This window comes from Acanthisitta chloris, unplaced genomic scaffold, assembly GCF_000695815.1.
Source record: "Acanthisitta chloris isolate BGI_N310 unplaced genomic scaffold, ASM69581v1 scaffold11707, whole genome shotgun sequence".
Lineage (NCBI taxonomy): Eukaryota > Metazoa > Chordata > Aves > Passeriformes > Acanthisittidae > Acanthisitta > Acanthisitta chloris.
This window is the reverse complement of record NW_008680990.1, coordinates 19,740-40,395: the sequence shown is the minus strand read 5'-3', so window position 1 is coordinate 40,395 and position 20,656 is coordinate 19,740. Positions and strand designations below refer to the sequence as shown.

At 38.1% G+C, this 20,656-nt stretch overlaps 1 protein-coding gene across 1 annotated transcript in view; it reads left to right on the top strand.

Annotated features, from left to right (window-relative positions):
- COL5A2 (collagen, type V, alpha 2) overlaps positions 1–20,656 on the top strand; it is a gene marked incomplete at both ends in the record, with an annotated part of 43,846 nt that overhangs the window by 4,279 nt on the left and 18,911 nt on the right. Inside the window, 15 exons of the mRNA XM_009077931.1 lie at positions 646–699; positions 4,084–4,194; positions 5,835–5,912; positions 8,258–8,302; positions 8,818–8,871; positions 9,497–9,550; positions 10,828–10,881; positions 11,614–11,667; positions 12,397–12,450; positions 13,531–13,575; positions 14,812–14,865; positions 15,720–15,764; positions 18,310–18,357; positions 20,084–20,182; positions 20,621–20,656. The exon at positions 20,621–20,656 is cut by the window's right edge and continues 7 nt beyond it. Coding sequence (XP_009076179.1) covers positions 646–699; positions 4,084–4,194; positions 5,835–5,912; positions 8,258–8,302; positions 8,818–8,871; positions 9,497–9,550; positions 10,828–10,881; positions 11,614–11,667; positions 12,397–12,450; positions 13,531–13,575; positions 14,812–14,865; positions 15,720–15,764; positions 18,310–18,357; positions 20,084–20,182; positions 20,621–20,656 — 885 coding nt within the window. The remainder of the gene's footprint in view (positions 1–645; positions 700–4,083; positions 4,195–5,834; positions 5,913–8,257; positions 8,303–8,817; positions 8,872–9,496; positions 9,551–10,827; positions 10,882–11,613; positions 11,668–12,396; positions 12,451–13,530; positions 13,576–14,811; positions 14,866–15,719; positions 15,765–18,309; positions 18,358–20,083; positions 20,183–20,620) is intronic.

Below are 20,656 nucleotides of genomic sequence, written 5' to 3'. Positions count from 1 at the left end.
AGGAATGGTGTCTCAAACCTGTACAACTCTGTGTTAAGAGCCTCCAGCATGCACGAAATGTTTGCTGAATTAACCTATGGAGCACATGAGAGGTGAAACCATTTTGTAGATCTCTGCATCCTGCCTGTACTCCCATCAGGCAATGTACAGTTGAGAAGAAATACTGATTTCTTGGTGAGGAAGTTGTATTTGGAGAGGCCTCATCACTGTATACAATTTCCTTGTGAGGAGCAGTGCAGTGGCAGCACTGACCTTTTCTTGCTGTCAGTCAGTGACAGGACTCGAGGGAATGGCCTGAAGTTGTGTCACGGGAGGTTTAGGCTGGTGCTTCCCCTAGAGGGTTTTTGGGCATTGGAACAGCTCCCAGGGCAGTGGTCACAGCCCCAAGCCTGACAGAACTCAAAGGCTGTTTGAACAATGCTCTCATGCACATAGTGGGATTGTTGGGAATGTCCTGTGCAGGGCCAGGAGTTGGACTTGATGGGCCTCATGGGTAATTCTGTGATTATAGCTATTTTCTTCATGATGATGTGAAAAAACCCCCACCAATTAATTTTCAAACCAGCATTGCATTTCATATGTTCAGAACTTTACTAATTGTTAGCTAGTTTAAGAGGTATTTTGTATTTCTGGCCTTTCTTTTAGGGACCTCCAGGCTCACAAGGACCACGAGGAGAACGAGGACCAAAGGGAAGACCTGTAAGTTATTAAATATCTCAGAAATAAAGTTCTTGAACTAACCTCAAAAGATTAGATGGCTTGAAACTGTCTCTGTGTCTTCTAAAGGTACCAGAACTGCCCTTGTATTTTCCAAAAAGCAAGTAACAAACATTTTAAAATGTTTCACCATTTCCTGGGTAGATTGAAACATGAATGTTTTGAGAGATTTGACAGAGGGTTAGCAGTATTTCCACTAAAAGCCATATGTTCTCAACAAACATTCCCAGGCAAAACAGGGACATCACATTCCCCTGCTGAAGAACTCTCTGACTATTTGCTGGTGACTACTGTGCAGCAGAAGCAGTAGGAGCATTCCAGAAAAGGCAAAGCTGAGCAAGTTAGCAGGAGTTGAATATGTGACTACATTTGTTGTTATGCTGATGAATAATATAATCAGGATTGCTCAGTGGAAATAAAGACTTCATAAGAGAGTTTTGGTGTCTGCTTGTGGAGAACCACAGAAAGGCCAAAAAGGAGTGCAGAAAATACCAAAGATGACATGTTCCTGTTGAAAAAGCTGGGTCAAAGAGAAGAAGCTGCTAAAAGCAGATTGTGAAGAGTTGTATTATTGTAATTTCAACATGGATATTTTCCTGTCCCTCAGGAGAGAGCAAGTCAGCACTGAGGTTAGGCCTAGGCCTAAAATAGACTCTTTTGTGCTGTGCCTGTTGTCCATAGATGGTAATGACACTTCTGAAGCAGTGGAGTAAGTGTGTAGCCTCTTTGAGATGGTTGCCAAGCCACTGATGCTCTTGAGATCACCAGAAGACATTCGTTTGATGAATGTGTATCAAGATGCTTAAAAGAATTCTGGGAGTAATTGTGAAATCTTGTGGTGTGCAGAGGCACCTTGACTGTGTTTCTGGATCAGACTGTGTCTGAAGTGCTGTCCTGATGTGCAGCATTGTCAATGAGACGCTAAATGATTCCTGATTCTGTGCCATTCATCCCCTGTATATCTCTACAGGATGGTGCCTACAAACACCTAAAATACCAAAAGGCTGTAATGGTTTTGAATCCCTTTGACACAGGGTGTTATGCTGCTTTTGAGGAATACCAGAGGATTGAGAAGCAGTCAGCTCCTTTGAAAATGTTGCATCAAAAGTTCTGGTGAGCTGTGTGTACGTCAGGGTGTAGGTCTGGGGCCAAAGGCACTGCTGTTAGGTACAGAGTGACTGCTAGTGCAGGGGGTACGATTTTTATTTGTGGGGAAAAAAAAGTGAGCTCAAACCTGCAGTTTGTTATGAAAAGCCCTAGTGGGGCAGGTAACTTTGGACAGATACACAGCCTTTATAAAATACATCTGGGCAAATACATTACTGACTGGGGATGTTATGGAAGCACTAAGCATGTTTTCAAGCTGCTTGTTTCTTCTGGTGATTTTGTGGTGGTGACTAGTGACCAGATGGAACTCAACTTTGCTGTGGATCTCTGCCTTTTACACCCAGCCTTGAGTAAAATGAATTCAGGAATATTAGCATATTTTTTTACATCAAATTCTTTGCTAGTGTAACAGTGAGTGAGAGAGAAACAGATAGGAAATAGCATGTCTGCATTTGCAAAATGCATCTGGGTGGGAGGTCTGGAGCATGAGAACATTTTAGGTGTTTACAAATGATCTTTTGAAGACAGAAAGTAAACTTGAGCATCCTCAGAACCATTGGTATGTTTTATTTCCATATGAATTTACACTCGGTTGTAATTGCAATAGCAGTTAAAATAGAAAGAAGTCTGAGACCATTCTAGCATGATCTGCATTTTCCTTTTGTTCTATTACAAGCAAAACCTTAATAGTTTCCTGAGCAGCAGCAGCAGTGAGCCAGAATGAGGAAATTGTGTGTTTAAACGGTGCCACCTCGTGGCATTTGTGAGAATGGGTTTTCTTTTTGGTCTGGTTTTTAAATAGATAAATAATACAGACTAAAATTATAATCAAGATTTGATTAAAAAAACACTGAACGTTGGTTATATATCACTGGTTAGTTGTCACTTACAAATACAAACATGATTTTTGGGGACTTATGGGGTTTTGAGGTGAGGGGTTGCAATTTTGCTCTTGGAGCAGCTTGATTTTTGGTGACTAAAAAGTAAGTCCTTTTCAAAGAAGAAACAACAAAAAAACCCTTTTCCTAAGGTGTCTTGTTTGGATATTGAAATTCAGCAGTCATACAGAAACTTGTTAAATTGAAGCAACTGTGGGCTTTTTCCCCCTCTAAATGCCTAGCTTTGTTTTCTTTCTGAGAGAAAACAAGGTAACAAATTGTTTTTCTCCTTTGGACAGTAAGAATTTTAGGTTTGGTAGTGTGTGGTTGGGTTTATAATAGAGATATTAAATAATAAACTTTTCTGCTAGAATCTTCTACTTCCACCCTACATGCACTAATCTCAGAATACCATGTGTTCACAGCTCATCCTGTGAACAATACTAGTTCAAACCATACTAGCTCAGACATAAATTCCACTGAAGCGTGTTGTAGACACAGTCCTCATCTCATGGAAATACAGGCAAGCTGTCTGATTATTAACTGTGTTTGTGAAGATGACTCACTGAGCCAGGCTTATAAAGTGTTATGTTTAAGAATCCTTAAAACACAAGGGCAGTAGCATGAAACTTTTCCTTGCTGTAGTCAAGCATTTTGTTCTAATGAAAGAAGCACTAGTGACAAGCAATTTAAAGTCTGTATTTATGACTGAAATATGTATTTTTTTGGTCCTGTTACTATTGATTTTTGTTGCACTTATGTTTTATTAGCTGCTTCTGTATTTAATTTTAGCTCATACAGCAGTTTAGATGAATGCAGTTTAGGAATTGAAGGTGGGTGATCAAAACTGGAGCCACAGTATGGGCTCCTAAACTTTTCTGCAAATACTAGAAAGAGGTAACTTCTGTACTATATAACTTTGCATTTCTGGCACTGTTGGATTTCTCAACTGTGTTGAGAATTCTAGTGTCTAAGCCATTCATGATGCCAGTAGGCTGTAAAACTCCAGCATTACGCTGGGGCTTCCTATGCATGTGTACACTCAATGGCACTGTATGTATTTTAGAAATAAATTCACTTTATTCTATATTGTGTGCAAAGCCAAAAAGCTTTTCAAGAATGATATACTCTAGTATGGAATGACAGTAAGTCTGAGTTTCTAAAAGAGCATGTGATAGAAATTACTGTGGTTTACTTTTGTGTTGGATTAATAATTAATTTTGCCAATGCTTCTGATCTGAAGGTAGGAACAGGTCTTGAGGGATATTGTTTGTTTGAAGATCTTTCTGTAGAAATACAGATTTGCCACAAAGAGGTAATTGTTACAATGATTTCAGTGAATACCTTTGCACACTGTTGGCATTTCTGATTTTCTTTCTAGGGGCCTCGTGGTCCTCAAGGGGTTGATGGTGAACCTGGTATCCCTGGCCAGCCTGGTGACCCTGGGCCTCCAGGGCATCCCACTCACCCAGGACCAGATGGAATAAGCAGGGTAAGTTATGGGCTTGCTTTAGCAGAAGGTGAAGTGGGTGTTGGACCAGGTCCACATGATATAAATGGTAACCTCCCTTCGGTTCAGTGAATGTGGAATGCTGTGCCCACAGTTCCTGTTTGCCAGTCATGAGGGGCAGCTGTTAGTGGCATTGCAAGTTCTGCCAAAAATTGGGACAAGCAGAATGTGAGAAACCTCAGAAAGGACATATCTTTCAAAGTGGGTTTTAGGATCTGCCCAAAGCTAAAACCATCCCTAGGGTTCTGTTACTTACTGAGCAAAAGTACAGGGAAACTAGTGCACCAAATTAGGAATATAGAAAAGTTAGATAAATTATAAATAACAAATTAACTAATTAGAAGAATTAAAATGTGATTGATTATACTTCTTGCTGGAATTATTCAGGCTAACACTGAGAGGATTAAATAAGAAATTGTTTGTGATAAGCAATGCTAACCAGCCATAGATACAGACAAGGTGTTCTGCAAGACTTCTTTTTCTCCTTCCCCCTTCTACTGGGCATTAATTATCATTGATAATTAAATCCATATTTGAAATTCTCAGGTATATTCAGTTACACATTTACTGCTGTTTGGAAGATACCTATTTTGATTTCTCACTTCATTGTTCCTGTCATGTTACTGAAAACAGTGGAGTTAGACTGACAAAGATCTGCAAAACTCCTGTTAGGCCAGTGGCTTGCAACTTTGGACAGCATTTCATGACTTAACCACGTTTCCAAATAGTTCTGAGTCCAGCAGATTCAGCCTAAGTAAACAGGAATCTCTTAAAATCACAGAAGAGCTTTAATGGGTGTTATGCAATTATCCTAAATAGATTTCCACAGAAAATATGGAAGAATAGGTGTGGCCAGAGAGCTAAGACATTTTGAGTTTGTATTTCTGTCTCTGAAGCCAGGCAGTCTCCAGTCTTGTGGAAAATGTGTTTGGAGACCAACCTGATGGGGAACAAACTGTAAATCTTAGAGGACTTTTATCTATGTTTAAGGCGTTGCTCATGCTCAGCCACTCTAAGCTCTGGCCTGCCATGAGTGAGGACCTGGCTCTGAATGAAGCAAAATAAAACTGCTAAATTCAACTATGGACTTGCAGAAGAAGGAGGGCCCTGAAGTTTCTTCCTGCTGTAACTTGTCTCTGTGAATTGGCAGGAACAGCAATGGCTTTCATCTTAGTTGGATAAGGGCAACATGCTTAAAAATTCTAATTTGCAGTCATAAAATTTACCTAAGGTATTTCTGAACTTGAAGCACAGTAAGTGAAAACAAGGAAGTCTTAGAAGACATGAAGGAATATTGCAGGTGAAGGTCAGGTGTGATTTAGATTTGATGGTCATGAAGAAATTTAATTGATTTCATGAGAGACTTTCCTCTTTTTAGGTCATTTTACTGTTTGTTTAATACTGAAGTGGAAATAGAGTCAGAATAGTAAGCAAACAATAAAGTGTATTCACCTGGTCTTTAAAGTCATAAACACCTCAAATTTACAGGACAGACAAGTTTTGTTTTAGTAATTAAAATAAGAATGTATTTTTTAGTACTGCAAAGATGTGGCTACATGGATTTTTGCCTTATAAACTATCAAAATAACTTACAGCTAAAATCAGCTCTCTTATTTTTTCAGCCATTTTCAGCTCAGATGGCAGGACTGGATGAGAAGTCTGGACTTGGTAGTCAGATGGGACTGATGCCTGGTTCAGTGGTAAGACCATGTTGCCCTGTACTGTGAGACAGGGTGAAAGTTAAGTGCATATGTATAAACCCAAAGGGGAATCCATCCTTTCCAACTCCCTATGCCTCTAGAACCTGGATGTAAAGTATATTCTAGTGCAGTTTTGCACACTACCTGGAAAAAAGGAAAAAAACATTCTTCTGCTAAATGCTAGTTTTTTTTTTTTTTTTTCAATATCTGAAGGGGACCTACAAGGGAGCCAGAGAGGAACTTTTTATTAGGAACTGCAGTGGTATGACAAGGGGCAGCAGGTTCAAATTGAAGGAGGGGAAGTTTAGGTTAGATATTAGAAAAAGTTTTTTTACTGTAAGGTTGGTGAGACACTGGAACAGGTTGCCCAGGAAAGTGATGGCTGCCCCAACCCTGACAGTGTTCAAAGCTAGGTTGGATGAAGCCTTGAGCAAGCTGGTCTAGTGGGGAGGTGTCCCTGCCCATGGAGGGGGGTTGGGACTAGATGATCTGTGAGGTTCATTCCAACCCCTAAAATTGTATGATTCTCCTCCCATCTAGTTTTCTTGATGTTTTCCTTCCCTCCTCCTGAAATATAGCAGTTACTATGCGTAAGGTACAGGAGAAAAAAACAGCTCATGAGTTTCTGGTATCTTGAGTCACTGCAGAGTAACTGAAAATTGTCAGGTACAACACAAAGCAGAATAAACAAACCTGTAACTTTGAAGGCTTCTTTTCACATTGTGACATCAAAGAAGTTATTTTTGGCAGTAATTAAAAATAAAATATTTCCCAAACCAGCTCTTAACTGAAATCCCTGCTTTAGTATTTCAAGGCAGACATACTGTTTCTCCAGTGGGTCCAGTTTTCTCTCTGGCATCCCTCACTGTTGAGACATGCCCATTACTTTTATTTGCAGTGGACACTTAGTGGTAACATTGACATTTTTTGCCATCAGTGAATACTGTTTCACCACCCTAAGCTTTCTCTGCTAGAACTCTTGGGATTGTTTTTGAATATTATCTCTCTTCACTACATGTATTTATCACACTTGGTATCTTGAAAATACTGTTACGCTCTTTGCTAATATTTTAAACATTCATTCCTAAGGAAACCATCCCTCAGTGATAGTACTGTCCATGAGTTTGCCTACCTGAATCTTATCAATCCAACTCTCCTCTAGTAGCCTCCAAAATCAGTTTAAATACCATATGAAAGTTTCTAAAGATAATCTGGTGTTTTGCTATAGGATTAACTTTTGCACTGATTTCTTCGGAGGAATTTTCTTTATATGAATGTCTCTCTTCAGTGAATTTGCTTTGTGCACACACAGTGATTTGTTTCACAAGTCTGTCCTACTTCATAGTTTTGCTTAATCATTTCACTCAGTTTGTCTCAAGGTATTGCATCTGTTGTACTGCCTCTTCTTTTGTCATTCTCAAATATGATTAATTTTAATATATCTGTGTCTCTCTAAGGTCTTACACAAAGTCTGCTAAAGTCAGTCAGCATTCATTTTGCTATTTTTTGTATTGACTCATCATGTTCTGTGACACCCTTCTTTCCTTTCCTTGTAGACTGAGTAACTGAGAGCGAAAACATTGTTTTGTTTCTAATGTTGATTAGATTTTTTTAATGGTCTGTTGCTAACTCTTTTACATTTGCTTTCTTAAAATTAGTAAAAATTAATGGATTGTAAAAGACATAAATCTTCAGCCTCTGCAAAAATACAAATTATTGTCTATTACAGATACTTTTGTATGCCTAGAGGCAAGAGAATTAATTTCAAAAAAGATGTTTCGTTATTTCATGTTGCAAGTTATAATTAAACATGAGATTTTTCCTAAAAATCCCATGAAACTTCTAAGGGAAAATCTGAATTTCCTGTAACAAATCACAGCCATTTGGAAGTTGTTTTGGTGGTTTGTATGATACATTTAAGCACTTCCTTCCACTGCTGCTTTTCAGCTCATGCCTGAGAAGGACAGGATGAATTAGTTTGGTCATTGGTTCCGTGGCAAGATTAATCTGAGTAATGAGATTCCCTTTGAGAGAAGACTGTTCTCCCCAACTCTTATTTTATTACTGCATTTTTTCAGTGGAGCTATGCAGATAGTCCTGTTACTCTAACTGATTCCAGGGCTGTGAGGTCCCAGAAAGCATGGAAGCCTGTATTTTCAGCTGCTGATGAAATTACACTCCTGTGGCTTTTTGAGTTTGAAGATCTCGTTCTTTTGTATTTCATAGCACCAATTTTCTGACTAAAAGCCTTTCTGAGGGTTTGACCATAGAAATGATGTCTTGAAGGTCACTATCAGGCTGTTTTGCTGTCTTTGTCAGTGTGTAACAAGTTACGTGTTCCACAGGGTCCAGTGGGTCCGAGAGGTCCTCAAGGTCTCCAAGGAAAACAAGTAAGTACTTCCCATCAGGGATTTAGATGATTGGCCAGAGATGAAGGCAAGGCACATAGTAACCCGTGGGTGTGTTCATGAAGGCAAGGCCTACCTTCAGTGACACATGGGTGAATGCATCTTCATCTAGGGGTGAATTTAAACAAGCTGCTCTCAAGAGTTCCGCTGTACTCCATATACAGGAATTAATTCCAAAAGAACAGTTTTTCAGGTCTTTAACAAGGTTTTAACCCAATGCATATTTCTAATGAGGGAGTAGCAGTGAAAATGGTGACTGTTGTGGTTTTGGTATTGGCGTGGTGTTAAGTTTCCAGTAGGGTTTGTGTATGGGCACAGCATTTATCTAGAGCTTAAGGGTTTTTAGTATCCAGCCTTCACTCACTTTGAAGCTGGTTGTAAATTAAAATCCAGGCAGTCCTGTGGGCTGTGATTTTCCTGGTCATAGATTTAAATTTATATCCTTATATTTTTACGTTGGGGAATTTGTAACTGTATTTATCTTTGGTTAATTTTAGGGTGGTGCTGGCCCCACAGGTCCACCTGGGGAACCTGGGGATCCAGGACCTATGGTAAGACCCAATAAATGGCAAATATTTTTACAATAGAATTGCAAATGTGTTATACCTTCTCATTTCAGAAGAGAGTTTGTAACATGTTGTTTCAGCAGAAGCTGCTTCAGGGAAGAGTTGTGGCGTTCAAAGTATGTTGTCCTCGACAACTGAATTTGAATTGTTTTGAATGTGCATAGCAATGATTATATTATAATTATAATTATATAATAATTAATATAATATGACCCTTACTTTTCTGGTACAGACCTTAGGATGGTTAAGCACTGGTAAAACCATACCTGGCACTGTAACCTACAAAAGGCATGATGAGAATATGTATTTTTTTGAGACAATAATATCATTCAAAAGTAAAAGCAAGAGCCAAGAGATTTTGAACAACAGCAGCTGTGGTTTTTAATGTATTTTTTTATCCCAAAGAATCAATCCTGTATTTTCATATAACATAATGAATGTTTCTTAGGGGCCTTATGGTTGGAAAAACACCACAAAATTAAGCAAATATTCTTAGGCATAAAATCATCCTTTTTCTACATTTGTTTTTGGAAGAACAGACTTAAATGGAGCAAATAATTTATTTTAGTGATGGCTAAATTGGCTTCTCAACAAATATTTTTATTTTTAGGGTCCAGTTGGTTCTCGTGGACCAGAGGGACCTCCAGGCAAACCTGGTGAAGATGTAAGTTCGTTATTCTTTGTATCTTGATTTATTTTTAGTAAAACAAACATTGGCATCTGTGAGACAGTGACTAACCAGCAGATGTGTAACTCTTTTTATCTATTGTCTTTTAATCTTACTCCTCATTAAGTCCAGTGTCGTAACTGTGAATCTTGGCAACCATTTCCAAGCCCCTCCTTTCTTTTCCTTACATGTCATCATTATACATAGGGTCTGTGTCCAGCTCTTTGTTATTTCTTGCCTCAGCCAGTCCTTCAACTGAGATGTCTTTCTTGAAATCCAGCATAATAATATACCACAGTTATGAGGGGGCAGTTGGAAACATCTCCTCTCTTTTGAGATTCCATGATGAGTTAGAATAACTGTAATGGTAACATACATGTATGTCTGGACAATAAAATTTAAGTATTTAATTTCTTAAAACTTTTGATCATTTATTATATTTATAACTGATTTTATTACTCTGTGTACACATATATAAAATGTATTTTTTATACATGTTCCATAAGTATGTACTGCACAACAGTAGCATAAGAACTTACTGGTAGGTGTATATTATATGTGTGCAGAGCACACTATATCCATCTGCACTGTTATTTATAACTTGGAAATTAGTTGAAAACTGCAGATGCCAGATATTTTAATATAAAAATCACTATAGCTTATGTAACAGCTACTTTCCCATCAAACTGCACAACAAGTTTTGAGAATCTTGGAAACAGTTAACTCTCAGTGCAGGGAAGCCAAATCTGGACACTGCTCTAAAAACTTCCTCCATTTCCTGTGTGTGTATGGGGTGTTTTTAATTGCATTTGTTAAAGACTTGACCTTCTCCCTGTCCAGAAACCATTTTTCTGGAGTCTTTCATATCCCTGCAGCCCAGTGTGCTGGATGTATTTGAACTGATTGATACATATAAAGAAATGCTTGCTTGTGACTCTGGAGGACTTCGAATAAACTGCAAAATATACTTATATTGTTCTACCATATTTTCTTTCCTGTTGCAATACACAGGAAATAGTCACCAACCTAGAATGAAATTATACACATTTTAAGACATTTGAACAGAAGGAGAGTAACAAGCTATTGTGTGGGCAGGTTTAAATAGTTGTTCCTGTTGAAAACTAAACCAATCTGGTGCTCTGCATGGAGATGACAGAATGTTGCCTCAGGAATTCCCAGCAAAACTACGTGGCAGTGCCATCTTTGAATTGAACAATGATAAGTTAATTTTCACATTTCCTATTTAAATATGTTCCCTTTTTTCCTTCCCCTAGGGTGAACCCGGTAGACCAGGACAGTCCGGTGAGCCTGGATTTCCAGGATCTCCAGTAAGACCATGATTATTTAAATTTCAACAAAATAATCATATGTCATCATAGGATAGCGATTACTTTTATCATCCTGATGGCTCATCAGTATTGTTTTTAATGAGTGCAAAGTTCTGCCATTCAATTCCTGAAGAACTTCTGTTAGCTTACACTCAGACTGAATTGTTATTACCTGAGAGGATGAAGGTGTTAATGTGATTTCTATTATAAATTCTTATGACCAGTATTCTAACAGGAGGCACCTAGCTCCCTTACATTAGTCTTTCCTGAGAAACTTGGTAGGAAACTAAGTGCTCGATAACTGTTTTAGTTGCTAAGTGTGTTTTAATAGCAGTTTTTTATCATGTTACTTGGCTGACATCTTCTGAAAGAACATATACATCTTGCTGTTTGGTCTGAGTGTCCATTTTATCTTAAATTATAGCTCTGAGTTTTGATCTATGTTTAAGTAATGTTTATCCATATTAAGACTCAAAACTTGATCTACCACTTGTTTTATTTCATTGCTTCTGTTAAAATTTGAGGTTTGATTATACACTGATATCAGTGATAAAGCTTTTAATATCAGTGAAGATGTGCATGATGCTGAGACTCTAACTTCAAGGCTGTATCACCTGTGACCCACTCATGCTTTGCCTCACTACACTGTGTCACCAAGGTGAAGGAGTGTTAGCAGTATTAGTATTACGCAAAAACCAGGATTTTATTTGCTGTTTTCTTTTCCTACTTTAGGGCCCTCGAGGCTTTCCTGGTGCTCCTGGTCTCCCAGGTCTCAAGGGTCACCGGGTAAGAGATAAGCTTTTCCCTCTGCTTATAGATGATATTTCCAGGCAGTTTCAGTATAAAGATACTCAAGATTTTTTCTGTGTCTGTGTGTAAATTGACTCTACCACAGACAGGCCAGCTGTAGCAGAATTACTGGCATTGGAGACAAAGAGGGCCTTGCAGAAATCAGGGCTATTCCCCTTTAAGCTGACCTCTGAATTACATTCTCTAGTGCTGTCATGATTGTTTTCAAATGTTCTGGGAATCTGGAAGGAACTTTCATGAGCCCTGCCAAGCTTCAAGAGGTGCAAACCTGACAGTTCTCTCACTTTGTTGGCAAGTCTTGCATTAGGGTGGGGAACTCGAGAGGTGGATATGTTTGCCACATGGAGTGATTACAAATTACCAAGTTTTTTGGCCAGAATTTTACTTCAGGGAGGAATAAATAGGTTTCCTATGGCTCAGAGCCTCCTCCTTGTTGTTCTAGGATCATTTAAAAAGGTTTCTTGTTTTAAAAGGGAAACTAAATTCAAGGAAATGTACCTTGTACTAATGGTTTCCATTTAGGCAGTGTTTAGATTTATTCCATCCATTTTTTTTCTTCGTTTTTTTTTTTTCTCCTTTCTTATTCTTACCACCTCAGATCCATTCTTAACACTTTAGTATTGAATTACTTCAACAACAATACTAGGAATGCTGTCTGTGTGTACCTATATAAATGCAATTTCTCCATATTTTTATAACTTACAGGGTTTGAAAGGACTTGATGGTCCAAAAGGTGAAATTGGAGCAGCTGGAGCAAAGGTATTTTCATGGGCCAAAGAACTAAATGGTTAAGCATGTTTTATAATGCCAAAATCATGAACTGTAGATCTTTTGAACACAGCTTTGTACCCTCACCTATCAGTGCTATTTACATGGAGTGGAGAGACTGGGTGGAGTGGTCCATATTTACTGTGTGTTTGATTCATATAACCTGCTATACAGGGGTGTGACTGGGCTTTATAGAGGGAGAGACTTCAGTAGTGCCAGTCCCAGTTTCAGCTGGGCCTCAGTATTAGGCCAGTAAGGTGTTACTGGGTGGATTGAATGCATCTGTGACACATGTAATACTGAAGACAGCAAAGTCTGTTAACAGAGAGCCCATGCACATCTTGCAGTTTTCCATTTGGACAGTTCGTGGTTCTTGTTGGCTTTACGTAACCAAGTTGAGAGAGGAAAATACAGTTTTCTATTTTTTGATACAATGAAATAGAACAACACAACTAAAATCTGACTCTCCTTTTTTTGGATTATTGTATTAGAGATTGGCTTAAAAGAAACAGGCACTGGAGAGGAGAGAGGCTATGTTTTATCAAACTGACTATTTTTCACTGAACAATTTTATTCTCTTAAAATTTTTGACCCCCACTGGCACTGCAGCTCAAAGCAGTGGTAACGTAGGATAGCCAGCTGGACTCAACCCTTTCAAGATGGGTTAAAAGTGGTGTTTTTTTTAAGAGTTAGGACACATTTTTTCAGGCTTTTCCACATTCAGCAGTGCTGATGCAGAAACATTTTTGGCCTGGTATAGGTGATAATTGAATGTGGGGCAGAACTATTCCTTTAGATTAAAAACATGGTAAATGAAGTGCATCTTCCAAAATCTAAATTTAAATGTGAAATTAGAAGTTATGGGGAGCCTGTGTAAGAAAAGATTTCTTTCTCAAGATTGCCTACCAATTTCTGTGGAGGCTGTGATTGCCCTTCCTATGTGTGATACATACAGGTGACTATGGAGATCTGTTTCTTAGGTCTAACATAAGCCTTGAGGACAGGAGTGAGGTGGAACTCCATTTTCATGTAACCTCTTAGTCTAATTGTGTCTTTCATTTCCATTTCCAGGGAGAGTCCGGACCAACTGGTGCCATGGGTGCAGCAGGTCCTCTAGTGAGTGTCACATACACAGGGTATTACAGAAGTGATTGTAAATATTATTGTCAATAGGAATTTCAAGGTTTTAATCTCTGTGTTTGAGGTCAAATATTTAAGGCTGAACTTTCTCTTAATAAAGGCTTCCTTCTATTGCTCTAACAGTAAATTTGGTCTGCTCTAAGCTGTTACTCTTCTCCATTCACAGATTATAGGTAATAATGCTAAATCAGAAGGCAAACTTGAAAACAGGTGTGGTGATTGTTTGCTTATTTATGTAAGTGTAGGGTGACTAGTTTGGGTTTTTTACATGTTGATGCTTCATATAGAGTGATGTCAACATGAGAAAACCTGGCTTAGGTTGCTGTGAGATTGAAAGAGAGTAATTTAGGTCATAAATGACCTAGCTAAGAAAACCGTGGACAGAGGATTTTGGTGATTACAATGAGGATAAGTATTCATGACATGGAAGTGAAATGCAGAAACTTTTTCTTAGAATAGTTTTCATTCAGATTGGTTTTGGACAATTGAATAAGTATGAGCAGTGTGACATGCCAAAAATTGACTCTCAGCAGTGCTTCTGGAAGTAAAACACCTTTCTGATATCAGATAATGGCATCTCTCTGTGAAGCACTGTCTGGTGTCATGTAGAATGTAATATCCCTGAAGTGGAAGCTAATTTGTGAATGAGATTGTAGTAAGTGAAATGGCATTGTTGTCACTGGTGAGTATATACAGAATTTATTCTAATGAGTTTAAAGCTGGAAATACTGTTGGAACAGAAAGAGACATTACAGTTTATTGAATTTCCACTGGGTGATCCTGTGGGGCTTGTAAGGGTTTGTGTGAGCTGCTGCTTCTTTCCTGCTATAGGACAAGATAAGCTACACGTGCAGAAGTGAAAAACAGTAACTTGGTCCTGTAACTATTGTTTGTATCATCTGTCCTTATCATGCTTGTAGTCTCAGTGAACCCAATCATGTTCTTGTTAAAGCAAATAAAGAAGATTGAGCAGAAAGTCACTGAAGTGATTCAAGTAAGTGCAGAACTTACTTGAAGCAAAGAAAATGTCAAGTATGTTCCAAAAAAAAAAAAGTAAAAGACAAAGAAAAAAATGCAAAAGGAGTGTGACAGGTGTTCTCTCTGGTAGGTGGGGGTGGTGGTGGGTGGGGATCAAATGGACTATGCTTTCCACTTTTTATTATTCTGCAACGATGACCTCCTATATGATGCACTTTTTGTTCTCTCTTCAAGGGGCCTAGAGGAATGCCAGGAGAAAGAGGTCGAATTGGACCACAGGGTGCCCCAGTAAGTAGGATCTTCCTTCTTTCTCCTTGTAATTCTTCTCTTGTTTTACTTAAATTTAAATCCCCTGAGCCTGAAAGTGTTTATTCATGTGACTTGCTAGTCACTTGTGTGGTGAGCTCTGCTCTAGCCTAAGAAAGTTAGGGCTGAGCAGTTCTGTCGGGTGAGATCTTTACTATGAATTTTAAAAGTTTAACACACTTTTAAAAGGCAAATAGTAGCTGTATAGTAATTTCTCATACCAAAGCTGCCCATGAGTCCAAATACCCTCAAAACACTTCTTTCTGAGGTACAAAAAAACCTTCTTTGTTTCTGTGGAATATCTTAGGAGATGCTATTTCCACAAAAAATTACTGAACTGGAAATAATATGCATCAATTTTGTCTGGAAAGTTTAGATGAAGTCTTTCAGTTCAGATTTCAATTTAGATGAAGTTTTACAATTTAATTCCAGATAATAAAGCAGCCTTCTTAAAAGATAGTTTGATTTTTCAGCACAAAGAGAGATGAGCCTTGACATGGGATCATATTTGAATAGAAATTTCATCCTGTTGCTTTTACATCCAGTGTCAAGTTTTGTTTTTCTGGCATTTCCCCCCATGACTTTTATATGCTCCATTTATGTTATGTGCCTCATACAATGACACTCTCAAAATATTGTTTTCTCTGAAAATAGAGAAATCCATGAACTTGAAGAGGAACATAATTCCTTCCAGAAGTTTTCCATGACAGTGTTTGGAGGAATCTGCAATCCAGCATTTGTTTAGCATAGAAGGCTTTTATCATGAATGCCAACAGTTTATAATAATAAAAAAATAGAGTTCTTATAAATATTTTGTTTTCTGTTTTCCTGTCTAGGGTGGACGTGGCCAGCATGGTATGCCTGGGAAGCCAGGGCCAATGGTAAGTTCCTTCCTCAATCACCTGTTCTTTCACCTTCAATTTCCACCTGCCTTTTAACACTACAAAAAAAAAAAAAAAAGATAGCAGTTGCTGGTATCAGTTAAGTGCGCTTGGAATTAATTATCTGTGAATGATTCCTAGTTATACTCATTTTAGCTTTAGTGCTGTCCTCTGAGATACAATACTCTGTAGTTTATTTCATCTAAAGGTTTTAATTTGCAGAGGAGTAGGCTATAGCATCTTCTGGGGAGAGGTGATGCTTTGCTGCTTTTATGGAGTCCATATTGTAGGGAGGAAGGTGTCTTAAAAGTATGCACTGTAATGTAAAACAGTGTTTGCATATTATTTTCCTTCACATGCAAAGTTGGCAAATGAAAGTGTAGCCATTCTCAGCAAGAAGAAATGCCACTCACTGACAGCAGAACTTGCTGCCTGCACTTGATCCATTACCAAACATGCAAGAGAGCCTTTTAATTAGGACCAGTCACTCACTGAACTGAGGAACAGAATCCTTTGTGTGGGTGTCTGCCAAACTGAGGCAGCCTGGTTTGCATGACTGCTCAAGTGCCCACGTGATGGCAACAGGGCTGCAGCTGGACATGTGGCTATTTAAACTAAGAGCGTATCATAGGGTGTTGGTTCCCATCCTACAACCCAATCTCAGAGTGCATTTGCAAAATTCATTTGAGTGAATTCACATGAGTCAGGGATTCTTCAAATACATAGAGTTAATGAAATGTTGCTTTTGCAACTGAAAGCTTATGATGATTCAGAAATGAAGAGCAAGTTAAAAGAAACTTTCAAACAATGAAAATATCTCTTCAGTATTGAAAACAAATGATGAAGTACAAATAAGATGTGTCTCAAGCTATGAAATTTTACAGGAAGCTTGAAATTTTCCTTTGGCATAAAATATGAGCTCAGCTTCACTGGACATACTAATTTTGGGAAATGCCATGAAGTGTCACAAGGGAGGTCCTGGTCCTTAATGCATATGTTTCTCATTGGAGGAAGTGTTAATGAAATGTGTTGTTATTTGGGTCAGTGCAGTGGTACACCATAATTCTGGAATTCTTCCTGCAAACAGAGAGAGGTTTGGCAGGCATGTATTTGTGATCCAATAAACTGGGACATAGTTTTTTTTAAAAAATCCTTAGTGAGCTGTTACATGAGTTCTGCAGAAATCCAGTGCAGGGTCACGGCAGAAATATTGCCTGTAATTAATGCTCTGTGGGATAGATTGTTATGATTAAGTTAGTCAGGAGAGCTTTATTACAAAGAACATTTTTTCACAGTATGAATCATATTTTTCAAAAAGAATAAATTAAAAATGAGGAAAAGATAAAGAGGAATCATCTGGGAAGAGCCCTGTAGTGAATATCGGTAGCCACTGTGTGCCGCCATCCAGAGACTTTAGAACACAGTAGAAATTTCTGGTGAATGTCTTGTTCAGCACAAGAGGCATTATGGAAATGGAAACAATTTATTAATTTACTCTAAAGCCCTTAATTGGCAGTCTTTCTACTTAGCAGAACAAGGTTTGCATGACACCATACAGGTATATTCAAGTGTATATACCTGAAGCTTGCTTTCTAGTGAGTTTGGACATTCTGCCGTGCAATGCAGCCCCATCTGTTTGCACCCCTGCCCAAACTCCATGCTCTCACAGTCACATGAGGTGTGCTTACTCTGCACTGCAGTGTACCTTGAAGTTTTCTCTAGAGCCAGAAACAGTGCAGCTATATCAGTACCGTCACCTGCTCAAGTTGTTAGCCTTTCTCAGAGCTCTGACTATCTCAAGATATAATGCTGTTTGGGGAGAACTCTAATGGTTTGGGGAGCTGAAGATGCACACCTGCACAGCGTTGTGTTTCATGGTGTGGCAGACCCCAATCTTTCCTCCACGTCCTTTTTCAGAAACACCTGCCTATCTTTGAACAAAGATAGTAGTAAACTGTCTCTGCTCTATATCTTTGTAGCCTTGAAAATTTGATACAAAAATCTGTTTCACAGCTTGCAAATGAATTTGGCTGTGAATTTGGGAATCCTAATTCCTATCATTGTTAATTATGTACGTTGCAATTTGGGCGTTAATAGTTGAATCAAGAGCTGTCACTTTGCTGAAGTCAGTAAATACATTATTAAAATACTGTATCACAATTCCATAAAATGTATGTGCATCACTTAAAAATGCTGTACTTATAACTATTTTGGGTTTGTTATATTCAAATGTTTTGTGACTAAAAAATACATGTAATCCTAGAACCACATTGACCCAGTGGTTAGATACTAATCTGTGTGATCTAAACTGCCTAATTACAGCTTTTTGTATCTGTCTTTTCTAGGGCCCACTTGGCATAACCCATAAAATGTATGTGCATCACTTAAAAATGCTGTACTTATAACTATTTTGGGTTTGTTATATTCAAATGTTTTGTGACTAAAAAATACATGTAATCCTAGAACCACATTGACCCAGTGGTTAGATACTAATCTGTGTGATCTAAACTGCCTAATTACAGCTTTTTGTATCTGTCTTTTCTAGGGCCCACTTGGCATAACTGGTTCGTTTTCCTGGTTTCCTGGTGTAAAGGTAAAATGAAATGAAAGTATCTTTCAAAAATGTCTGACAATGCATAACTGAAAACGTGCCCTGGACTACACAGAGTTCAGGGTGATATGTGTACAGGTCCCCAAGAATCTCTGTGAAATCAATCTTAGTCAAGAGCTTCAGGCAGAAGATAAAAACCGAAAGCCAAATGAAGCAACTGCAATTCACACCCTTTAGGATACTTTGCTTTCAGTTTTGCTAATGTTAAGGGGTGACTCCTGTGCCTCAGGAATCTCATCCAGTATATTCAAAGAATAACAAGATGCATTATTACAAGTGAGGTTGCAAGGACTAGTCTAAGACAGTATGGAAGCAGTACCTTCTAGTGCTGAAACTTCTAATTTTGGCCAAGAACACTTTCTGAGATGACCTAGACTGGCAAGGGAAATGCCTGAACCCCAAGAGAGATGTGCCACAGTTCATCACAGTAGAACAAATGATGATTACTGCCTTTTGTGACTCGGTGTGGTTGGGCTGAAATGGAAAACCATCATGGGCTATAGCACTGGCTTTGTGGCACTTCCCTTTCTTGTTTTTCAAGATTGTGCTCGTTAACTTTTTTCTTAGCCTTGAGACAATGTCTTCCAAGATACAAAAGACAACTCATACAGCTTCCTTACACTTTTTATATTGTTCTCCACCCAGTGGCTCCTTTTGGTTCCTTTACACTCCTAAAATATGATAGGATAATATCATACAAGAAGAAACTCTCAATTAGTCAGGTAGCCAAGTTCAGCAGATGTTTTGTGTTGTGAAGCTGGCAACATTCATGAAACTGTGTTTTGGAAACAAATCTTAATAAGAGTATTAACATAATTAGAGAATCATAGACTAGCAGGTTGAAAGAGGACATCAAGGATCATCTGGTCCAGCCTTTCTTGGCAAAAGTCTAGACAAGATGGATATACAGTTAAATGATAGACTTTTCAGTGCATATCATAATGTGTTTTGGTATGCAGAGTACTACTTTACCTAAGTAAATGTTTGGACAAGCTGTCACATGATGAATCAATTAAAGCTTTTGAAAAGGAGAAGCTGCCTTTAAGTTTGATCATCAGATGATGTAAAATTGGAATAGCTGCTTTGAACTCATAAAAGCTGAGCAGACTATGCAATAAAGATGTGGTCTTCAGTTATTATGATATTAACAGCTATCAGTTCCAAAAAACAAATTTCCTATATAAAGATAAAATTGAAAGAAGATGCCAGGAAGAATTTTATTTGACTGGAGCATCCAGCCCAATCTTACAGCAATTTTATATTTAATATAGTGCCACAACAGTGAGTTCATCTGTACTGAGCAAAAATAGGCCCAAACAAACCCCAGATGTGTTATGTCTGAATCTTAAGCCTTAGCTGGTAATAAAGGTGAAAAAGACCTGTAAAATCACAGACACATACTGGGATTTTAGAGAGAGATGTCTGTCCCTTGATCTGGTTTGGGCCTCTGGATAGTACTTCTATGTAGAAAGTTTCCTTGTCTTGTATACATTGAGGAAAAATTATGTTTGTACTTTTAAAGTTTACACTCACCTATAGGTAATAAAAGCAGAATTAGGTAAGCAAAATTATGTTTTAAGGACAATAAACTATTTCAAAACCTGAATTGTTTTTTCTCTTCTGAACTCAGTCTTCCTCCTTAGTTACTTTATAGTGCTGCATTTTAGAACAAAATAATCTTCAGTCGTTTTCTCATGTGAAATCTTAGGGTGAAGCAGGTCCAACAGGTCCTCGTGGTCCTGAAGGTCCTCAAGGACAAAGAGGTGAAACAGGTCCACAAGGCCCAGCTGGATCACAAGGTCTTCCTGTAAGTACATTGAATTCCTCAGTGCTCACCTTGTGCATGGTACCTGTTTATAGGGGGTTTTACTACCCTACTTGACAGGCACTGAGTTTTGCTGAAATTGTGTTTTCCCAGGGAGAAGTTTTGTGCTTATTTTGTTGATAATAACTTATTATTTAATGAAAATGTGTTGGAAAACTGAAAGACATGCAGCTTGAAACAGTCTTAATCCGAGAAATAGTTTAAAACTAAGATTAAACATAAGATCTTCAACATTAAAACTCACATTAAGTTGCATGCTTTATAATTCATTTTAGCATTTGCATAAGTGTATCATATGCTGCTGTATTTATTTAATTGCATTTATTGTCTTGTAAAGTGGATAAAACAACTATCTTCTGCTTTTGATATTGGTATGCTTGTAATTAAAATTATTTTTAATGTTTGGTGCATTGTTTTTAGGGTACCGAAGGCACAGATGGCTCCCCAGGTGCAAAG